A 22,624-nucleotide genomic window follows, 5' to 3' on the forward strand; every position below is an offset into this window, starting at 1 on the left:
AAAAAGTGAAAGTTGTTAAGCTGTTGGTTTTTTTGCCCTCCTCCCCCAAATCAAGTTTTTGAGCTATTTTTAAAATGAAATCCACCAAAAACTAACACTTCCAACATGAACTGCCATTGCCAATTTTGCTGTCACACACAGTCTGCCTGATCATATTGCCATTTTCAGAAAGATGTACCTACGTTTCTGATTTCTTTATGAAAATATAATTTTAAAAATCGTCCCAGTAATACACAGCTATTTCCTTTTCCCCATGTGTTGTTTAACCTGAAACCTATCATTGTTCTCTGGAGATGAGTTTTGATATATATCCTTTTGGATATATGTGCTTTTTAAAGGAATCCCATAAGCATAATCTTCTTGGGACATTTATTTTAAAAGTAGAGTTGAATGTTATTGGTTCACAAATTTGGGGGAGCTTTCTGAGGCAGTTTCGAATGCAAAAAAACTTTTCTCTGGTGATGATGTGAAAGCTCTTGGTAGTCAGACAAAACACAGAGGCTGAACACTGAGGAGAAGTCGGTCAGGAAAGCTGGGAAGAGTTAATAAAATTAACATCTAATACATATGGGCAAGAGCTGGTGCTGAATATCATCGCTGCCTGAAACGAAGCGTGGCTTTATTTGTAATAAGCTTGCTGGGAGACGGCTAATTGTAATTGGCCGTGAACAGAATCCCAAGTTTCTCCTTATTCCCTTGTTTTCCAGTCACCTCTGCATTTAAGTCATTTGCAGTGAGGTCACTGGAAGAGAGCTGAGCTACATGGGTTGTGAGGGCAGCATTGATTGCTTGTCTATCACATGTAAAATAAAATTTAAAAAACACCTCCAGCTTTTTTGCTTGAAAACCATATTGTTTAAATTGCTAATGTTGTCAAAAGGGCAAAGGGTGTTTTGGGGGGGGGGGGTTAGGAAGCATGGAGTGCTTTCACAGCTACTTTCTCAAGCAGCAGCCTTCTGGGGGGAAATACTAGGTTCCATGGGCATCACTCATTGCAACATAAAGTGACATTTATTATTATTATTATTATTGTTATTATTAATTATTATTATTCAGTTCACTTTGGAAGGCAAACTTACCAAATTCACATCTTCCCCAAACAACATGCAAACCAGAATGCAACCATCCTTCCAAATTTGTACTTTTCTGAATTTTGCAGAGCAGTTTCCCAACCAAACAATGTGCTTGCAAACGTGTAGATTTGTAAAAGTGGCATACAAAAATGTGTTTATTAGGAGAAAGTTGCACTCAAATGATGATGAATATTTGTAAGATTAAAATAATAATCATCAAAAACTGTTGCAAAAAAAGTGGAGAACAGAATTTAAGATTGGAAAAATTAGAAAGAGAGAAAGTCACAACTCAACAGATCTTCTTCCATCCTTACTGATGAACACAGAACAAACATATAACCAATCACAAGACACCTTCTAACCAACTTTGCTTCTTATCCCCATTCCTGTTACAAATTTAACTCTTCCTTGGGATCATAGAACTTTGAAAACTGAATCACTTCTTTTTCACAGAACTCTCATACAAAGCCAGTGTCCCAAGCCCCACATCACCTATTGATCAATGTGAAGTGACATAGTGTTTTTCCAGGATATTAGAATCATTTTCTTAGTGAGTGCTACAATACCATTAATTTGCACAACAGTAAATGAATGTATAGCATAGTTCCATTATCTCAATGTTCAGAGTGATAAACACCCACAATACACTGAAGCAAACAATTTAAGTCAACATACATTTTGTTTATTGTGTAAGGGACACCAAGTAAACAAGTCAAGAAAATAACATATAGTGATCCTGTAAGAATTTGACAGCTCTGTTTGACATTGCAGTATTTAATAGTTTTAAAAGATAAACATCTCTGTTTCCATCAGAGAGAGAGAGAGAGAATTGCTAGATGAGATAAGATCTGGTCATTTAAAACATGACAGTTCAGGCATGAATAGGGGAGAAATTTGTTTGATTTGCATTTTAAAAAGATTATGAATTCTGCAAAACATGAACCAAAACACATGTAGTTTTCTAAATGCACACTTCTCTGAATGTTGTGATGCAGTTAGTCAACAAAAAATATATGTGGAAATGTATCTATTAGAGGAATAGGCATATATTTGTGAAAATGGCATGCAACAATGCATTATATTTGGGAACAGGCTTTCAAAAATGTGTAAAGTAGGTAAAATTCCATAGAAACTGTATGTTAGGAGAAAAGTGCACCAAAATGCTGGCGCATTTTTTGAGGACCGTTTTTAAAAATGCAAACTGAATTGGAAATGTGGCAAATGGAAGTTTAGGGAAATGAGCAACTGAGATAAACTGAAAATAACAGGTCCACACATTCTTAACCCAAGGCTGCTTTTACAGCAAGTCAGATCATCCCAGCTGTTTACATCTGAACCCCATGAACTCTGTTGAGCAGACAAAAACCTGGAAAGGTATTGTCTACCAAAAGAAAAGATAGAATGGGCTCATATGAAACTGTTAAGTGATCTCAGCTATGGAACTTGGTCCAAACCCTTCAAGCTATTGATCAAAATCCTTACCTTTAAGTCAAGTAATAAACCTGCTATTCATCCAAAGTCTTATCTCAACTCGAGACAAATACTTGAGGGTACTATGAGCCATTGGCCAAAAGGTCACTTTGCAGAGCCAGGAAAAATCACACGAGTCCTCACAAAAGCAAGCCAGAACAACACATAGGTCCAAAACAGCAATTTCACACCTGGAAAGCACCATTCATTTTGTTCCAATGTTTTATTTTAAATTAAGCATAATTTGACAGATACAACAAAAGAAACCCCAAACAACCATCTCGGTCTTGTTCAAAGAAAGGATTCTATAACAATTACCAAACCACCACCAAAGTACAATATCAAAATTACTCAGAGAAACGATCATTTCCTCCTGTATAAAACCCAAGTCAAATTGATCGGAGCCAAAGGCATTCCATAGATGCAGCTTTGTTTATAAGTTCTTATTCAACCACTCAATGTAGTCATTTGCCATCTTCTCTCCCACAGTTAAGATTAATGGGCCTGTACTAAACATCGCAGCCCCATGGACAGTATTCTCATGTTGATGTATTACATTAACTCCTGCCTCCCTAAGTCGTGAGACATACATGAGTCCATCATCCCTCAAGACATCATACTGGCATGTGATGACATATGTGAGGGGTAAGCCACGCAGTTTGCTTTCATCGACCAGCAGTGGTGCTGCTCTTGGATCCAGAAATCCTGGGTATTTTTGTCCAAGCTCGGAATTGCCATAGACTGGCTTGGTATAAACATGACCCTTCTTATACTTTTCAGGTAGCCAGTGACTCCAGTTTGCAAATTTAAACAAATGGCTTAGCTCTGCAGGGACATGTTGGTTGGCCTCCATCGCCCTGTTTAGAGACATGTCAGTCGTAAAGTATTCGCTCCAGAATCTCACCATTAACGATTTAGGCAGAATTAGCATGTTCGCATTGTCTCGATAAGACGGCAAGTCCAGATCAATCGTCTGAAGAGCAGGGTAAATTAAAACCTGGATCTTGAATTTAATCTTGACACCAGGATCACGTAGAACCTGTAACAGTTAAGGGGTGTGTGTGTCATTTATTACACAAGAATCCCTCCTAGCTCCATGTCAGATGGACCACCTTACCAGAAAACATTTTACAGTGCAAGGAAAAGGAGATATTTTCACACACACACACACACACACACACAGTACAGGATTGCAGATTACCTGCCTCTTTTATTGAAAATTACACATGCTGATATTTATACCGCCAATATTTACACTATCATCTGAAGTGTTTAATATTCTTTTTTAAGTAATTCGTATTTACCAAGCTCTCATCTGTATCTGTGGAAGTTGCTAATAGAAGCTCAAGATACACCCTAACCCTACATCAATCTTCCCCATCCTGGTGCCCTCCAGATTATGCTGGATTAAAACTCTCATCATTGCTGATGGTGGATTGGGCAGAAAGAAGTTGCAGTTCAAAACGTACAGACTTTACCAGACTGCGGAAGGCTGTTTTACACCTAACCCCAAAAGACAGAAATCTGAAGCCCACCAGGTTCAGTGTGATTTTCAGCTTAATCCTAAACATTCCTGCTCAGATTGACATTATAGTGTTCGATAGCATTCGCTCCCTAGTGTTTAGGATCTAAGCCTTACTTAGTAAGTAAACCAATTTACATGTGCTGTACTGCTAGGCATAAATAGGGGGACACACACACACACTTTTGTTGAGAAGCTCAGCTCCACCTTTTCAACAATGATCAAAGCTGACCGACCTGATAAATATTATGAGAACTCCAGGCACTTCATATATCCAAATCTACACAATCAGCTGCCCTATAAACTCCACAGAGGGTTGACTCAATTTTAGTAGTGAGATCACATTTTGAAATGATTTCTACAAAAACATGTCTCCTGGGGAGTTTTTTTAACCTCTCTTGAACGAAATTCTGCAGAATCTGGCATAGTGAGATACTATTTATGCATAGCCAACAAAATACAATTATCATTGGCGACAAGGCAGTGTTTCAACGTTCTTTTTCTTTATTCAGGGAACCTTCTCCATGTCAAGTTGTCTGCCAGAATATCCCTCTGATCATCTGCTGAAAAATCTCAGCAAACTGCACCTGGATCCTGAAGGCATTTTAGGATACCCACTTAGTTCGGGATGGGCACTTTCCCAGCGTTTGATTTCAGCAAGGAACTGCCACAAAGGCTTACTAGGAGAACTAGGTCACACAGTAAAGGTTTGCTGTAGGATGGACCATCATGGATGCTGGTGAGGGGTGGCATGCTGGGGGTGGGGTTGCTAATTGGGAAGCATTGCAGGACCCAGAGAAAACCTTGCCCAGCTTCCCCTCAAATCTGGCATGGAGCCTCAACACACAATAATAAAAATAAAAATTATTTATTTATTTATGCCCCTCCCTTCCTGGTTCAAAAACCTGGCTCAGGACAGCTAACAACAAACTTAAAACACTTAATTGTAAAAGCAGCATAAAATACAGTATAAAAACATGAATAACAATAACATTCAAAGTTCAGAAATCAATTTAGGGGAAATCCATCTAATAAACATTAGATAATCACCAGGGCTAGCTGGCTGAATTAGTCCTACTTGGGCCAGCGACAAGGCCAGGGGAGAATTAGCTGTGGGGTCTCAGAGCGGGTAATCTTCATAAAAGTCAAGAGGAGGGGGAGGGAAGAGAAGGGAAGGGGAATAAAAGATCAGGCTGAATTCAGATTAAAAGCCAGGTGGAATGGCTGTGTCTTACAGGCCCGACGGAAGGAGGTTAAATCCTGAAGGGCCCTAGTCTCATGGGACAGAGCATTCCACCAGGTCGGAGCCATCACCAAAAAGGCCCTGGCCCTGGTTTAGCATGCTAAACAAAGGTAAGACTTGCAGCCATTGCTTGGTCCACCTTTGTCTTTGGCCCTGCACACCATGCGCTGCCAAAAAGTTGCCTGTGATGGAGCTCCTCCACCCCTGCCCAGAGCATCTGGTGTCATTTTGCTCCAGGGCACCACGGGAAATTTAGAAAGGTGGCTTCCCATACCCAGTCACCAAGTGTGGGGTGCCTAGGATAAGCTCCTGTTGGAGGAACCCAGTTACCTAAGGGTACCGGATGATGGTGTCAGCCCTGGTTGTTTCCCCAAGGTAGCAGGTTACAGAATGGCTTTGGAGAGCAAGGGTTCAGATGCATGACAAAGACGAAAGCGGCTCCTTTCGAATGCCTGACTTTCCAATACGTTATGACTCACCTGCTGTGCCACTGCTGCTGCTAAGTTCCCTCCTGCGCTGTCTCCTGCAACGCATACCCTGCTTGCGTCTACGTTGTATTGCTCAAGGACACTGCTTTGCAGGAAGTACTTCGCCACTGTGTACACATCTTCAAACTGAGCTGGGAAGTGGTGTTTTGGTGCCAGCCTGTACCTTTGTGAGAGAGTTTTCAAAAAGAAGAATTGGTTTTGAAAGGAAAGCAAATCTAATTTGTGACATAGATGCTAGGTGTCTTCCCCTCCCCCATTCAATTAAATTGACTTGCTTCAACATACAGTTTGGAGCAGTCACTTGCAGACTTGTACCACTTACCCTTCACCAGGCAAACTAACTCCCCCTTTCTCTCTCTCACTGAATTACAAATATTTTACAAACTCAATGCAGTTTAAGAACTGATCTGGCAGATAGAAACACTGGGTTTCAAGTTGACCTTGAAGAGTCCCACATTTTGCTGTATGGCATGGTTCACACATAACATCCAACTCCTATCACCCCTGAGTGTTGGCCATGCTGTCAGGGGCTGATGGAATAATAATAATAATAATAATAATAATAATAATAATAATAATTTATTATTTATACCCCGCCCATCTGGCTGGGTTTCCCCAGCCACTCTGGGCGGCTTCCAACAAAACTCTAAAATACAATAACCTATTAAACATTAAAAGCTTCCCTAAAGCTAGAGTCCAACAACATAATGGAGTGAACTACATTGCCTAACCCTAGTTTAGAAGGCCTTCTCTGCATTGGTTCCCCCACTTCAGAATTCCCTTCCTTTGGACCTGCAGGGTTTTGGGAAAGCCCTGAAGACCTGCATTTTTCAATTTTTAATTGAGAGCTAGCCCACACTGCAACCATCCACCCATTACCACACTCCGTCCATCCATTACACCATGGTGCATCTGCACCAGTGAAACTGGATGCCTTCATCTGTCCCAGCTGCAATAAAACATGTCTCTCCCTTATCGGCCTCTATAGTCACAGCAGGCGCTGTAACTCTCCAATGGTTTGGATTGACCTGATGGCACATTCTTTCATTGCCTCTTCAGACAGACAGATGCCAACAATCCTCTGCCTCCAGCTGAGAAAAGTTAGCAAAGCTATGTCCTTCTTCCCTCCTCTCTTGACTGCTGCATGCTGGGAAACTCACTTCAATCGTGTCGATGGGACTGGTGCCTATGCATTACTCCCATGTTATGTGATTGATATGCAATTACCTTTAACTGTAGGACTTCGTTCCCTGCATGCTACAAAGTCCAAACCCAAGTTGCATTGTGCTGAAGCTCACTGTAAACAGCTTGAAGTTGCCTGGGGTTTTAACCATCAAGCAACATATAACACTTATTAAATAAATAATCAGTGGGCTTTAGTATGCTTAGTGCACGGGTTAGATTACAGCAATTAAGCTTAGTTTTCTATTTGCAAAGGATCAGGTGTTATTCACAATAAACACTCTGAAGCACCATTCCTTACTCGACTGATACGACGACAGCATTTAGTGTTTCTGAAGTCCGTCTCGACAGGAGGTCATAGGGTTGCATGGCTGCAACAAAGTAAGTAATAAAGAATATTTTATTGCTCTTCTGAAACAAATAGACACACAGTTCCCTGTTTCTTTTGGCAGTAGCTTTTTGTGCACTTTCTGTGAATCCCTGCAATTCAGCACTTGGCAATGGAATAAACTCCTGTGCACACCATTTTATCTAAAGACAGGAACTCAACAAACCATTCACAAGTGACTTGGCTGCAGTCCAAGAAGGTGTCCTAGATGGGATCTTAGTTTTCATGTCTCACACCTTGGATATAATATGTCCTTTGCAGCTTTATATTCCCTAAGAGGCATCATTTGCACTTTGAGAATTTTATTTTATTTTTCATAAAGAATAACTTACAAAATAGCAAGCCATTCATTTATACAAATTAGATTTGATTTTTTTTTGGGGGGGGGAGCAAGAGTTAAACCAAAATATGCAGCAGATTAACCAGAATATCAATGTTAATGGTGTACTAAAAATGCAATACTAGGGCCCACATATGCTCTGCTGGTGCAGGGTCCATCCACCCAGTATGGGTGATTCTCTCCCCATCCCCACTGAAGCCCTGAACGACACTGCTTCCAGAGTTCAGGGGCTGAACCCCTGGATATGGTTTGATCTAGCACATTATAAGAGGTTGCTAGAGGAAGGAGGAGGAGGAAGAGGGAAAAAATTGGTTGCTATATCAGACCAATGGCCCATCTAGTCCAGCAACCTGTTCTCACAGTGGCTGGGTAGATGACAGGGGAAAGCCAGCATGCAGGACCTGGGCACAAGACCACACACTCCCTTCCTGTGGCTTCATGTAACTGGTATATCCTCCATACATTTGTCCAGCTGCTGTCAGGGTTAGGAGGAATAGTGGAGAGTCCCCCTCCTCCTCCAGCACCTCCCAGAGAAGAGGAAGACAGTATAGATCAGGGGTCAGCAAACTTTTTCAGCAGGGGGCCGGTCTAGTGTCCCTCAGACCTTGTGGGGGGCCAGACTATATTTTGGAAAAAAATATATAAACGAATTCTTATTCCCCATAAAGAACCCAGAGATGCATTTTAAATAAAAGCACACATTCTACTCATGTAAAAACACCAGGCAGGCCCCACAAATAACCCAGAGGTGCATTTTAATTGAAAGGACACATTCTACTCATGTCAAAACACGCTGATTCCTGGACCATCCACAGGCTGGATTTAGAAGGCAATTGGGCCAGATCCGGCCCCCCGGCCTTAGTTTGCCTACCCATGGTATAGATTTACAACAGGGGTTTGCAGAAGGTCATGGCTCTGAGACAAAAGAGGGGCAAAGCTGAGAGATAATGGAAGAGGAGGAGGGATGAGAAGCAGAGCCGGAACAGCTGACTGACACATTATCACTAGAAAGCATTCCAGACGCCCCCCCCCCTTTCCCAGAACCCGGCGAGCAGTGAAAGTGACAGAGCAGAAAGCTAAAAGCCAAATGGCCTTAAGCAGCCCCCATAAGGGGCGGTGGTGCTGTAGACAACTGAGAGAGAAGCGGGGGAGGAGATTACTTGGAGCAACGCCATTACCCCGAGAGGCGACATTCTAAGCCTCTCTCTGTGAACATTGAATAAAATACATTGGTAAGAGCTTCTTGTCTGTTGGTTTCTGGCAGCCTGCCGTGGGGAGGAAGGACTGGATTCCCAGAAGCCTGACAGCTGCCTTCTGTTTGCATAACCAATGGATGCAATCTGATTATTTCAGTTCTTTCATCGCGTGCCATATAGTTCATGTGGTTTACCTGCTAGATGCAATCTACAAGTTAATTGCTTCTCTCAGACTTGCAGAGAATTAGATGGTGGAATACATCCTCTGCAGGTATATTGTCGCTGGAGCAGAGGAGACGCTCGCCGGAAGCACATTGTCAAGTAGCAGCCACCGTGCTGTCTTGTATCACGACACCGGTCTCAAAGACATTTCAACTTTCAACTCAAGACCCACATTAGCAGAAACAAGCACACATGCTTACCTGCCGATCCTAGACACCATCCACCCCCATGAATATAAATCATAGCCCTCTTCAAGGAATCGGGCTGCCCTTTAGGGATATACAAACGGACTGGGACACCATTAAATTCTGTGTCAGTCACAGTGACCTTTTCATCCGATGTTGGCGGTGTATGTTCAAAACTTGTGAGGCTCATCATAACATCCATGTGGTGCGCGAGACCCAGCTTGTTGGCAACTGAACCCTGGAAAACAAGAGGTATATTAATGCCAATGTATTACGCAACTCTCAGGCCACATAAAAGACTACATTCATCAGTGCCTCTTTCCTTTCTCCTTCATATCAAAAATAGCCTAAAAGTTGGGCATGCATATTAACATCGTCGTTAATCATTTGGAATGGTATGCACATCCTGGAGCATTAGGAAGTTCCAGGGATTGCAAAGCAGAAGTGGCATTTTGCATTAGAAAGAACACTGGAGACTTTGTGATATCTGTTTCTAAATATGCATGTTCAACATAAAGGAGGGACTAGGCACCCAAGTATATTGTGTTCATCTACAAAGCAGCAACAGTTTCCCCAAAGCAAGCAATATCCACTTGCAGCTCCCCCCACCACTCCTTTCCTTCTTTCTTCCAGCCAAATGCAAAACTCAAGGCTCCACCAGCTGACCTGTTTATTCGGTATTTATCTTAATTTCCTTGCACAAAGTTCATGCAATGGTTGGACTAAGGCTGGTCTTTACATAACAGTTCTTATTTGTTTACAGGGTGGCTATATGATAGTACAGTGGTACCTCGGGTTACATACGCTTCAGGTTGCATACGCTTCAGGTTACAGACTCCGCTAGCCCAGAAATAGTACCTCAGGTTAAGAACTTTGCTTCAGGATGAGAACAGAAATCGTGCTCTGGCAGCGCAGCGGCAGTGGGGGGCCCCATTAGCTAAAGTGGTGCTTCAGGTTAAGGACATTTTCAGGTTAAGAACGGACCTCTGGAACGAATTAAGTACTTAACCTGAGGTACCACTGTATGCATTAATCTTGCATTCAGTAGTTTCAATGCATTTCCCTGTCACTTTCCAAACTGCAAAAAATATTGGGGGGGGGGCGTTGTTCTGCTAAGGTGAAATATTGCTTGTCTAGGTCAGATGGAATTGCCTATAACATTGCACTTGCAGTGAGGACACCCCATGGTGTGTGAGATGCCATCCCACGTACTGTCTTGCTCACACTACTGTGAACACAGATTTTGGTTAGCTTTCATGATAGCTAAATGCTGGAGAGGGGGACAAACACCTTCCTCACAGCCACATTCCCACCATAAATCTCACGCTCTCCACCTGACATTTAACTATTTTTACTTCCTAGCGGAGACAGGGGGAGGTAAAGAAAAGAACGAAACACAGTTATGGGTCATTAAGTGGTTCATGCAAACTGTCATGCTCTTGGAGAGAAATAAATTAGATGTGCTTCTAGCCTTTGTTAGAGTGTTTCTCTTTTCTGTGTGTGCTGTATTTATGTCTCCAGCTCCTCAGGAGAGATTCCAAATTCAGCTTAGCTCCAACAGCCCTGCCAGTGCCAAAATCAGTGGTTGTATGCAATGATAGTCGTACTCAAGAGTAGACCCATGCAAACAAATGTGTGTGACATGGTTATTAATTTTCATGGGTCTACACTGAGTAGATATGACCACAATAAGACCAGAAATTGTCCAGATTAACCATTGAGACCTTCAGTGTGATAGCCTATTATTTTTAAGGCTTCCCTCCCCCTTTTGAATCTCCCAAACTAGAGAATCTGGGTGGGTTTGGACATGCTTTTTTTAGAATCTGAAGCTGCTTTTATATGTGATGGAAAGTAATGTGCATACAAAAAGAAAAGCAATTAACTTCTGGACAGAACCCATGAAAAACCATCTAAGTGCTGTCCGGATGGTGATGCCATTATTGCATGGGAGCCAAGCACGGTTTCCAGTTTCATTTACTCACTCCATAGACCATGGGTAGGCAAACTAAGGCCCGGGGGCTGGATCCGGCCCAATCGCCTTCTAAATCCGGCCTGCAGGCAGTCTGGGAATCAGCGTGTTTTTACATGAGTAGAATGTGTCCTTTTATTTAAAATCTATCTCTGGGTTATTTGTGGGGCATAGGAATTCGTTCATATTTTTTCTTCAAGATATAGTCCAGCCCCCCACAAGGTCTGAGGGACAGTGGACCGGCCCCTTGCTGAAAAAGTTTGCTGACCGCTGCCATAGACCTATGAAATTTCACAGATCTGTGGTTCATGGCATAGTGTATTGAAATCAATTAAAATGGCAGGTGGCCTCTATGGAGGGGAGTAAAATTTGGCTGCCATTCAAAAGTGACATGCTACTTGCCCAGTTCCCAAACACTTCCCAGAGGCACAGCAAGCAGGGTGGCAAGTGAAGTGGTTGCTACTATCATGGCAGCGGCGGGGGTGGGGGAGTGCTGCGGCGTTGTGTGTTGAGGCGAGTGTGTTGCAGAAGTTGGAAGCCATTGGTGGCATCATACCAAGGCCTCAGTGAAGTCTGGTGCTGTCCTTGGATTCGGGTCAAGGAGAAATTATGCACAGAATACAATTCACAGAAAACAAACAGAAAGAAACGAAGATATCAAAACCCACAGAAGGCAATATAACACTGTGCAAGAGGTGAAATAGGTGAGGAACATGAAAACCGCCCCTTTTGCAATCTGTTTCTACAGCACACATAAAGACTAAACTGCCCCTTTGCACACATACTGCAGAAAATGCACTAACTGTATTCTTCTGAAAGAGATGACCGCACCCTCACCAATCAGTTATGCGGCTCAGCCGGCTTGAGCTAGATATTCCAGTTAAGGCTCTTAAGATCTATAAACCAACAGATTTTTATTTCAGATACAGATATGGGCCTGTAAAGGATTGTCCAAACAATCAGCCAAAGGTTCTGCACACCTCTGAACCCCTCTCTTCCCATAGTCCTGTGTTCCGCTGCATGACTTGGTTTGTACAAATGCCTCATGTAAACAAAATGTCAAAAAGAAAAAAAGCCAGTCAGTGTTGATAGTTACACTAATTCTTAACATTACAAGGGACCTAAGATTCTGAAGATAACTCTTGAGAACCAGTTTGGGTTAGCGCCCCTATTCAATTCCAACTTTGGTCATGCGCAGGCACTACTGGTTCAGTGGAACATTTGAAAACGCAAATTCCCCTCACAGAGCCACAATTCCCAGAATTCCCTGGGAAGAAGGATTGATTGTTAAGCCACCCTGAGAATTTTAACTCTGTGTGGTGAACCGGGGTCTCCTAACAACTCTCAGCACCCTTAACAAACCTCATTTTCCAGAATTGTGGGTAGGGAAAGCTATGACTGTTTAAAGCGGTACCATAGCACTTTAAATATATCGTGTGAATGTGGCCCTAGTAGAAAAGAGGCTGTGGCTGCAATTGCCTAGGTGAACACTGAATTCAAGAGGGCTTATTTCTGGGTTGGCACATATAGGATTGCACCATAAGTCTCTTATTTACATACATCTCCTCGAGGGAAAGAGAGGATTAACACTCCAACACTCCCAAACCATTTGTATGACAAGTCTTTTGCAACAAAATATATTTGCATATGTGATACCATCAAGCAGTGACACAGCCTTTTCATTACATTACATAATTAGTCCACTCACTTACTTACTTCACTCACATCTGACAATGATTTATAGTGGTACCTCGGGTTAAGTACTTAAATCGTTCCTGAGGTCTGTACTTAACCTGAAACTGTTCTTAACCTGATGCACCACTTTAGCTAATGGGGCCTCCTGCTGCCACCGTGCCGCCGGAGCATGATTTCTGTTCTCAACCTGAAGCAAAGTTCTTAACCTGAAGCACTATTTCTGGGTTAGCAGAGTGTGTAACCTGAAGTGTATGTAACCCGAGGTACTACTGTATTGCTATTGGTTGCCTAATGATGCTGGATTGTTTCCAGTGATTATATGCAATCCCTGATGGCTAAGTACCGGTATTTGTTCTTCTCAAGTAATTTTGGTGTGTAAGCCTCGGGGCCCAGAGTGATTTATCAATCAATCCCACACTTTAAAAGCTACAGATCCCAGGATCCGGGGGGGGGGGGCATGTCTTAAAGTGGTACAAGAGAGCTTTAAATGTACAGTGCAAACGAGGCCCGTGTCAAAAACTTTAGGTTTCTTGCTAAGTTTTATATTTTACATTTCAAGTTTTGCTAAAGGCCAGAGGAGGTCTGACCACACTCTTATGACTTCATTATACCATCATTACCTGATCCCGAAACCCACAACAAACAATGGCCCCCACCCAGTGACAGCTGGACTACTCCAAACCACATGCAGGTTGAGAAATGTCAGCAGCCTATTCTTGTTTCCTTTTACAGGAAGTGAAGGTAGCCCACCTGGAAATGCTGACCTCCAGGCAGGTAATCAATCACTGGCATCCTTAATTTACAGTCTGCAGGAGAGGCCAGATGTGAAGTGTAAGTCATAGCAGCATAAACAAGCAACAGCAGGAGGCAATAACTGTTAAGTAGACAGGCAGTGGAGCCAAGCAGAGGCGCTGCGTGGATCGTATCTGTGCATGTTCCCAGACTAAAGCACAGATCAGAATACACTTATCTTCAGACTCCACGCTTCTCTTAAATTTTCTGGAGTGGTATACAGTGGTACCTCGGGTTACATATGTTTCAGGTTACAGACGCTTCAGGTTACAGACTCCGCTAACCCAGAAATAGTACCTCGGGTTAAGAACTTTGCTTCAGAATGAGAACAGAAATCGCACGGCGGCAGTGGGAGGCCTCATTAGCTAAAGTGGTGCCTCAGGTTAAGAACAGTTTCAGGTTAAGAACGGACCTCCAGAATGAATTAAGTACTTAACCTGAGGTACCACTGTACTAAGGGCTGCCTTTGTAAAACAACATCACCACCACCACCTCCCTCTCCACCTAGTCATAGCCACCCAAGTCATGCTACTACATGTTGTTTGAAAAACAACGAATAAAATCATTACTACTACTATTAATGTGTCACAAAATTGCAACAATAAGGAAGTGGGATTCAGAGACTACCTCTTTAAAACCTGCTTGATAGCTCAGTAACATAATACCATAACTCTGTATCATGGTACAAACTAATACAAAATGTCTGTTCCAGTGTATATTCAAATGAAAATTTAGCGTTATTCAGTGTTTAGCCAGCGACAAGCCCCTGTGGTCTCTGCCCCTCCACCATCTACACTGAAGAGGAGGAACACTGTGACTCAGGCTATGGAACCCTGATCATGCCAGGTTCTAGGTAAAAGGTAAAAAAGGTAAAGGACCCCTGGACGGTTAGGTCCAGTCAAAGGCGACTATGGGGTTGTGGCCCTTGTCTCACTTCGGGCCACGGGAGCCGGCATTTGTCCACAGACAGCTTTCCAGGTCGTATGGCCAGTATGACTAAACTGTTTCCGGCGCAATGGAACACTGTGATGGAAACCAGAGCACACGGAAATGCTGTTTACCTTCACACCGCAGCGGTGCCTATTTATCTACTTGCACTGGCATGCTTTCGAACTGCTAGGTTGGCAAGGGGTTCTACATCACAGTCTACCTGTGTAGAGCGGGTTCATCTCTTCAGACATTCCCACCCCACACCTGTGTTTGTGAATGGGGTGGGGAGCTGCTGGGGCCAGAGGATGCAGCCCTGTGCTCCCTCTGAAACAATGTCAATTGCACGAAAGGGTAACACCAGAAAAGGGCTGTTGAATTTCATTAAAAGCCTCTTAATTCTTTAGCAAACTTTGGCTGAAATGACAGGATTAAGAAGAGTTTTCTTAATCCTTCTCTTTCTTTTAAACCTAGAGCAGCCAAGGGCAGGTTGCTTCAGTGAAAAAGAACAGGGAAAGGGAGAGGCTGCTTAATCCTTTCTCTTCTGGTCCTTTGTCTGCTCAAATGTCCTCTCCTTATTTTGCTTTTCCCCCCTACAGAGGAAGCAAAGCCACTTCCGGCCTGCCCAGGAGGTGGGGTTGCGGGCTTCACGGCCACCCCCCACGTGAGCGGGGGCTGGTTTCAGCCTCCGCGAGAGCAGGGGAATCCCGGCCGTGTCTGCCCTATTTAGGGCCAGCGCAGAGGGGGCTCACCCTCTTTTCGCCAGCTAGCCCCCACGTTTTCCCGCCCTCCCTCCCTTTAGGTAGGTTTTAGGTAGGTCTCTGACTTTGCTATGGACTTCGGTCTGTCGCCGCATGGGGCATGGTAGGAATTTTTCCCAATTGGCAATTTACAGCCATTTGGTTTTTCGCCTACCTCGTAGCAACTCGTCACAACTCTTCGGCATTGGCGGTGGGCATTGGTAAGAAGGGGTTAAGAGGATGGGGGGGGAGGAACGCCATCACCTCCCCCCAGTGAGTGAAGGGTGGTCCGTTAAAGGACTCCGGGGGGCGTGGCCCTGTCCGAAGCCTATGGAGGTGTGGGCCAAAGGCACGCCCCCGAGCGGTGACCCGGGGGAGCTCCTAGTCAACGTGCCTCGGCGGGAGACTCCCCCGATATAGTGTTAACCCTTCCCCGTGTCTCCAGCAAATGGGCTGGAGCCGGATAGTCGTTAGGACCAATGCCTAAGCCAATGCCTCTCATTCCTGAATTCAATAAAGTTGTGGCCTAATTCACCCATTTAACCTTAAACCATGGTGTCTCGTGTCTTTATTTATCCTGGTGGGGGGCGGGAACTCGCCACGCAATACATTCCATGACCATAGTATGCCATGGCAGGCAGCATATAAATCTCGGTTATAGTATCCGAAGGAAACTGCATAGCTGATATAGATGCTATTTCAACATAGGAATGATTCCTGAATTTACTTTACTCCAGCATTTGTGGTGTTAAACGTATCTTCCAGAACTATCTGCTGCTAAGCAGATGAAATGTCCATGGATGAACCAATCTCGTTTATTCTGAAGAATCATCACCTAAAATTAGTATGTTGTTTAAGCTTGCACAAAGAGCTGTTTTGCAACCCAAGATTTGGACAAACTGACCAGAAATCATTTGAGTCCAAAATCCATGGTTAGATATAGAGTTAGATTTACAGTTAGACCCACACCCTCTCTGGCAACACTTTCTGATGTCAGCACATTATGCTGCCCAGAATGCATGATCCTTGGTGTTAGACATGGTACATGAAACATTCTTGTGAAAACAGTGCAGTGTTGGAGAGGAACTGCATGCAAGCTGTCATAGAACATAGAAAGTTGCTTTACACTGAATCAGACTCCTTGGTCCATCTAGCTCAGTGGCTCTCCAAAGCTTCAGTTAGGGTACATTCCCAGTCGTACCTGCAGATGCTTGAGAACTTTTGCTTGCAAGGTAGGTGCTCTGCCACTGCACTGTGGTCCTTCCAAGGCCGAGGTTCAAATCCCAACATCTCCAGGTAGAACAGGGAAGGAGCCCTACCTGAAATCCTGGGAGAGCCCCTGCTAATCCGAGAAGCCATACCAAGCTAGATGGGATCAGTAATCTGACTTGGTACATGGAAGCTTCCCATGTTCCTACTTGCTTCTGGTGTTTTTTCTGTACTGCATTAGATTTGCACAAAACCAAAAAGGGGACAAGGGTCTACATAACATTTGCACAAGTACTAATTTATAATTTTTTTAAAATGGAATGATTTCCATAATTTATCTCACTATAGTGAGGAAGACTGTGGTTAGGTGACCTGTGTGCCAGATTAGTGGGCTGTCCAGCAGCTGATGGGCAACTTCAAGGTGCTTCCCCATTGCTCTCCTTCTAAACGACTGGGACTGTACTCCTCCATCAAACAGAGGGCTTGACCTCTGGAAAGTTGGACACACAGCCACCTACACTGTTTTGGTTGTCATTCAAATTCATAGCCGGGCACATTTTGCCGAAATCAATGCATTGTGGATAGAGAAATAGCTACACATACATCCAATGTGCCCGATGATCCTTTAGGGTTGGCAGCCGAGCTCTCAGTTTAAAATATACTTTAGAGGTTGGAACTGGGCTTTGATAATGTGCATTATGTGAGGGTGCATTTTCTCCAAGTACAATTTCCTGGCCAAGGCCCTGGGCAGTTTGCTTCCCTTCAGCCTAATTCCTAAAATGGGGAGGGCTTGCAGCCATGCATGGATTTCTCCCGCTAATGGTACCGTACATATGCAGGTTTCTTTTCTTCTAGGTGTTGATGGTGGTAATTAAATACTTTCATTAATAAATATTGTATTAATATTTATTTATATACTGCCCTTCATCTGCAGATCTCAGGACGGTTTACAGTACAAAAGCACAAAATACATAACACACAAAAAGCCAACACAATAACCCTCCACCCACCCACAGCCCAAGAAACATTTTGAAGGCCATAGATTCTTCAATACTCCAAATGCCTGGGTTAAGAGGAATGTTTTTGCCTAGCACCAAAATAGTAATAAGAGTATTATCTTCAAAGGCGTATTCACATATGAGCAGCTGAACCCACAACAAGGACCCCTGTGTGATCAGAAATCCTGATATATAGGGTGCCTACATACATCCTGGGACGCGGGTGGTGCTGTGGGTTAAACCACAGAGCCTAGGGCTTGCCGATCAGAAGGTCGGCGGTTCAAAACCCCGCAATGAGGTGAGCTCCCATTGCTCGGTCCCTGCTCCTGCCAACCTAGCAGTTCGAAAACACATCAAAGTGCAAGTAGATAAATAGGTACTGCTCCGGCGGGAAGGTAAACGGCACTTCCGTGCACTGCTCTGGTTTGCCAGAAGCGGCTTAGTCATGCTGGCCACATGACCCGGAAGCTGTACGCCGGCTCCCTCGGCTAATAAAGCGAGATGAGCGACGCAACCCCAGAGTTGGCCACGACTGGACCTAATGGTCAGGGGTCCCTTTACCTTTACCTTTACCTTTACCTTTACCTTTACCTTTACCTTTACCTTTACCTACATTCAGCTGTTCATGGGCACCCTTTTGCAGACATTGCACTGAACATGTGGGTATCAAGGGGGCAAGGTTAGTAGTGCATGATTTGTGGGGGTGGACCAGCGGCATAGTTCACCTCTCTCCCTCTCCATACATTTACCATATACAGAAGAAGGCATGGATGAAGCTCAAGGCATCTGGCACAGGAACATAAGAAACTGCCTTATACCAAGTCAGAGAATTGGTCAATCTAGCTCAATACTGCAGACACTAACTGGCAGTGGCTCCACAGGATTTCCCCCTGCCCTACCTGGAGATGCCAGAGGTTAAGACAGAGACCTTTGGCATGCTCTACCTCTGAGCCATAGCCCCTCCCATTATGTAGCAACACCACACATTGCCAGAAAACCCCCGCAGTATAACAACTAAAGTTTATCCAGGATCAAGCTTTCAATCCATTTATATTGTGTTGTCCCTCACACATGATACCAGAAGAACAAGCAGGTCGAGAAATCTCACGTTGTATGTAGATCACTATCTACATATATAAAATGTAACTGGGACAAGGTTTAGCGCTTGAGATTTGTTACGAGCGTCTGTCTATTTTGTTTTTCTCAGCTTCCTTCTGTGGCTTTAAAAAGAAGCCCGAAAGAGAAAACGAGAAGTGAAGGGAGAAAGCTTAATATCTGACTGTTAGGCTGCTATTACAGGCAGAGGAGCAACGTCAACAAAAAAGATATGGTAACTCAGCGCTTGTTGGAGGGGTTTGCTATGAGCAAAGAAAATACAAGTTGTGTTTTCTCTTACAGGTTGTTACCAGAAGAAGAGAAGAAGAAGAGTTTGGATTTGATATCCCGCTTTATCACTACCCAAAGGAGTCTCAAAGCAGCTAACAATCTCCTTTAACTTCCTCCCTCACAACAAACACTCTGTGAGGTGAGTGGGGCTGAGAGACTTCAGAGAAGTGTGACTAGCCGAAGGTCACCCAACAGCTGCATGTGGAGGAGCGGAGACGCGAACCTGGTTCACCAGATTACAAGTCTACTGCTCTTAACCACTACACCACACTGGGACTTGCAATGCAATGTTGCAGTGTGGAGCACTCCTGTTCATGAAGCCAGCCAGCCTGCCATTCCCCCTTGCAGGATACTTCATTCTGTTCTCCCTAGTTTTTCCTTCCCTACTCCCAGCAATCAATGGCCATGAAGTGTGCTTAGCCTTCATCAAAGTGGCTCTTTTGGAAGGGAAGGAATTCCCAACCCTTTAGAGATTTTCTCGTATGTCAGGGCTCCCCCTGCTCAGCCTGCTGATCCCTCCCCGCTTCTGCGCAGATGGTGCCATTTTGGAGAACAGAGTTTGCTATTAGCACTAGACAGCCAATGGGGCAGTGGTTAAAGTGTCAGACTAGGACCTGTGATCTAAACAACACTGGCATGAAGCCATAATTTAACAGGCACCACATAGATAAAGCCTTTTAGGATGCAGAGCCGTGATAGAAGAAGAGTTTGGATTTGATATTCCGCTTTATCACTACCTGAAGGAGTCTCAAAACGGCTAACATTCTCCTTTCCCTTCCTCCCCCACAACAAACACTCTGTGAGGTGAGTGGGACTGAGAGACTTCAAAGAAGTGTGACTAGCCCAAGGTCACCCAGCAGCTGCATGTGGAGGAGCGGAGACGCGAACCTGGTTCACCAGATTACGAGTCTACTGCTCTTAACCACTACACCACACTGGCTCTGTTAGGAGAAGCTGAACTCATCAAAGCTCTCCCAGGGTAAAATAATAAAAGTCTTGGGCCCTACTGGAACAGCATCATCTTCTGTTCATGCTTTTTTTTTATTACCAGAAATGGCTCTCATGTGGAATGGGGAATTCTAGCCCATGCTGCTTCTTCCATCAAAGTGATGGGGAAATCACATACCAATATGCTCCCTGTAATGCAGGGACTCTCTGATTCCATGCAGAATTCGGCAAGCCTACCTACCTCTCCCGTGTTAGTCATACTGCTCCTGTTTGCCTTGCCACACACCCTCCCAACTATCAGATTCAGGCATGTGCTGTATGCCCCCCGCCCCCCGCTTTGCGTGACACTTTTCTTCTTGTTGCTCTCTTCTGTTTGTTTTCCTTTATTTTCCTCCTTTCTAAGGCCGCGCTTTTGTGACCTTTCCACCACCAGGCAATTCAAACACCCAGGGAGTGACATGAAAACCGATGCCACACCCCTAAATTCTGCACACCTCAGCAAGCGCTCAGAAAGCTACTCTTTTAGCAGCATGCCAGCAATAAAACACACAAACCCTGAGGTGTGATCACAGTGTTGGCTGGAAAGCCCTAAGGACCTTGCCTCAGAAACAGGTCAGATTCCCATATGGATCTGATGCCTTATAGTTGGTGAATAAATGCAACTCTTGGGTACTAGTCGGCTTAGCTTTTACTTAAAAGCAGTCTCACTGAAATTAAAGACAATGTCTACATTCAGTCAATTAATTTCAGTGGGTCTATTCAAAGTAAAATTTAGTGACTACCACCCATTGGGTCCTCCTTCTGCATATGCAAACAGATTTTTACACTTAGGGACAAAAATGTCCAGCAACTTAATAGAATCTGAGAATTGCAGAATTGGAAGAGACCACAAAGGTAATCTATTCCAACTCCCTGTAATGCAGGGTTTTTTTGCCCAGTGTGGAGCTTGAACCCACAACCACTTGCTACCCAGAAATGGGAAATAATTGTAACAAGTTCTGTAATTTTATGCGTATCTCTCTTTTTATGCAATCCACCCTGCAGCTCCTAGGTGATGCTATAGGTAAATACATAAGCAGGCAAGCTGGTGAAAGTCATGCATGTATGCAGTACAGCAAAACAGATACCTAAAAGAAAAGTAATTTCAGTCTATGCTCAATTGCTGCAGTAGCCACAATTCACTCGGAGATCATTAACAGTGTCTGGCATGGTAGATATATTAGCAGGGATGTTCCCCTCTCCCTTACACCAGATTTCAATTAGAAATTACATCAGTGGCGAGGAAAATTCTAAGAGCTTTCCCCTTGATTGATTGCTTCTAGCATTAAAACTGGTTATTTATAGCAACAGCCGTGCAGACTAAAGAGTGTGTATGAAATGTGAGGCGTAATTATATCCGTTATCAAAGGGAGCCTTGCACTGCTTCTGACTCAAAAGTGGGGTGCTCAGATTTCTACAGCAGCTAGAGAATAACAGAGAAAACAGGATGCACTGCCTTGTAAAGCTGTTAAATGGTTTTAAAAGCTAACAGGTAAGCTTCCCTTCTATTTGTATTCATTTTCATATATAGGACATTTCTGTCCAGAGAGTCAAAGAAAAAGAGACAAATGAATTCTGTTTCATGATGCCCCCACCACCAGCCAAATAATGCAATTAATAGCTGTTAGTTCTCATTTTGCACAATCCCAACATTTTTCAGTAAGCTTCCCCCCCCCCCCCGCCACACCACCTTTTTGCATTCAAGCAATCTCACATGCACAAGACGCCTGGAATAAAGAAATGTCTCAGCTTACCACATGGTCTAAAGTTCTAAAGACAGCGCCAAGGAGCATCAGCTTCCAGCGGTCCTCAACATTCTCTGGTAAGGGGCTGTATATGTAATAGGCAGTCAAAACTGTAGCAATGAGAAGGCACAGTAATTTGATTCCCATCTTTTACTATCTACTTCAGTCAAGACTGATTCCCATTGACTAGTCTCGGTGAGTTTTAACAGAGGCAAGTCAGCTGACAGCAACAAAGTTAGTCTGCTGTTACACAGTATGACTCACACAGACCCAGAGAGACCAGCTCTCCTTTGATCACTAGGAAACAGGTTCGGCTTCTAGAGTAAAGGCAAAACTTCACGCTAGGAAGCATTCAACCACCTACAATAGGATTACTGGAGTTGTTTGTGCTGCTTGAGCCGAGGTTTCAATAACAAAGCAAGGACGACAAGTTTGCACTTATTGGTTCTACAGATTCCACAGCTCTGGTCTTTAAATAAAAGTGAGGAAATGCAGCGTTCTCATAATAACTAACAACATAACCAGTGATAAGCAAGACCTTTGAGCCTCCGAGTGACTGATAAGCTAAAGACTTCGTCTCAGTAGGGAAAGACTAAGATATACATTTGCTCCAGTGACTCCATACTACAGCAGATCAGATTTTAGGTGCACCTAACTCTGGTCCAGGGACTCGGGTGGCACTGTGGGTTAAACCACAGAGCCTAGGGCTTGCCGATCAGAAGGTTGGCGGTTCAAATCCCCACGACGGGGTGAGCTCCCGTTGCTCGGTCCCTGCTCCTGCCAACCTAGCAGTTCGAAAGCACGTCAAAGTGCAAGTAGATAAATAGGTACCTCTCCGGCGGGAAGGTAAATGGTGTTTCCGTGCGC

General features: G+C 43.9%; 1 protein-coding gene across 1 annotated transcript; it reads right to left on the reverse strand.

The window, feature by feature from the left end:
• Window positions 1–1,733: 1,733 nt before the first annotated feature.
• On the reverse strand, window positions 1,734–22,005 carry AADAC (arylacetamide deacetylase). The gene is made up of 5 exons (XM_081008215.1): window positions 21,767–22,005; window positions 9,325–9,547; window positions 7,280–7,349; window positions 5,788–5,959; window positions 1,734–3,582 (listed from the first exon to the last, which is right to left on the reverse strand). Exons 1-5 carry the CDS (start codon window positions 21,902–21,904, stop codon window positions 2,977–2,979), a joined length of 1,209 nt encoding a protein of 402 aa, XP_080864341.1. The 5' UTR covers window positions 21,905–22,005; the 3' UTR covers window positions 1,734–2,976.
• Between the last annotated feature and the right edge of the window lie 619 nt (window positions 22,006–22,624).

Source organism: Podarcis pityusensis, assembly GCF_964106645.2.
Source record: "Podarcis pityusensis genome assembly, chromosome: 5".
In the NCBI taxonomy this organism is placed as follows: Eukaryota; Metazoa; Chordata; class Lepidosauria; order Squamata; family Lacertidae; genus Podarcis; species Podarcis pityusensis.

Bases quoted from the DNA above. Each gene is read 5' to 3' on its own strand.
- AADAC (XM_081008215.1), bottom strand. From the start codon at position 21,904: ATGGGAATCAAATTACTGTGCCTTCTCATTGCTACAGTTTTGACTGCC. The intron at 7,350-9,324 runs GTAAGCATGTGT...ACTTTGTTGCAG, and splicing joins ATGGTGTCTAGGATCGGCAG to CCATGCAACCCTATGACCTC. The intron at 5,960-7,279 runs GTAAGGAATGGT...TCTCTCACAAAG, and splicing joins GCTGTCGTCGTATCAGTCGA to GTACAGGCTGGCACCAAAAC.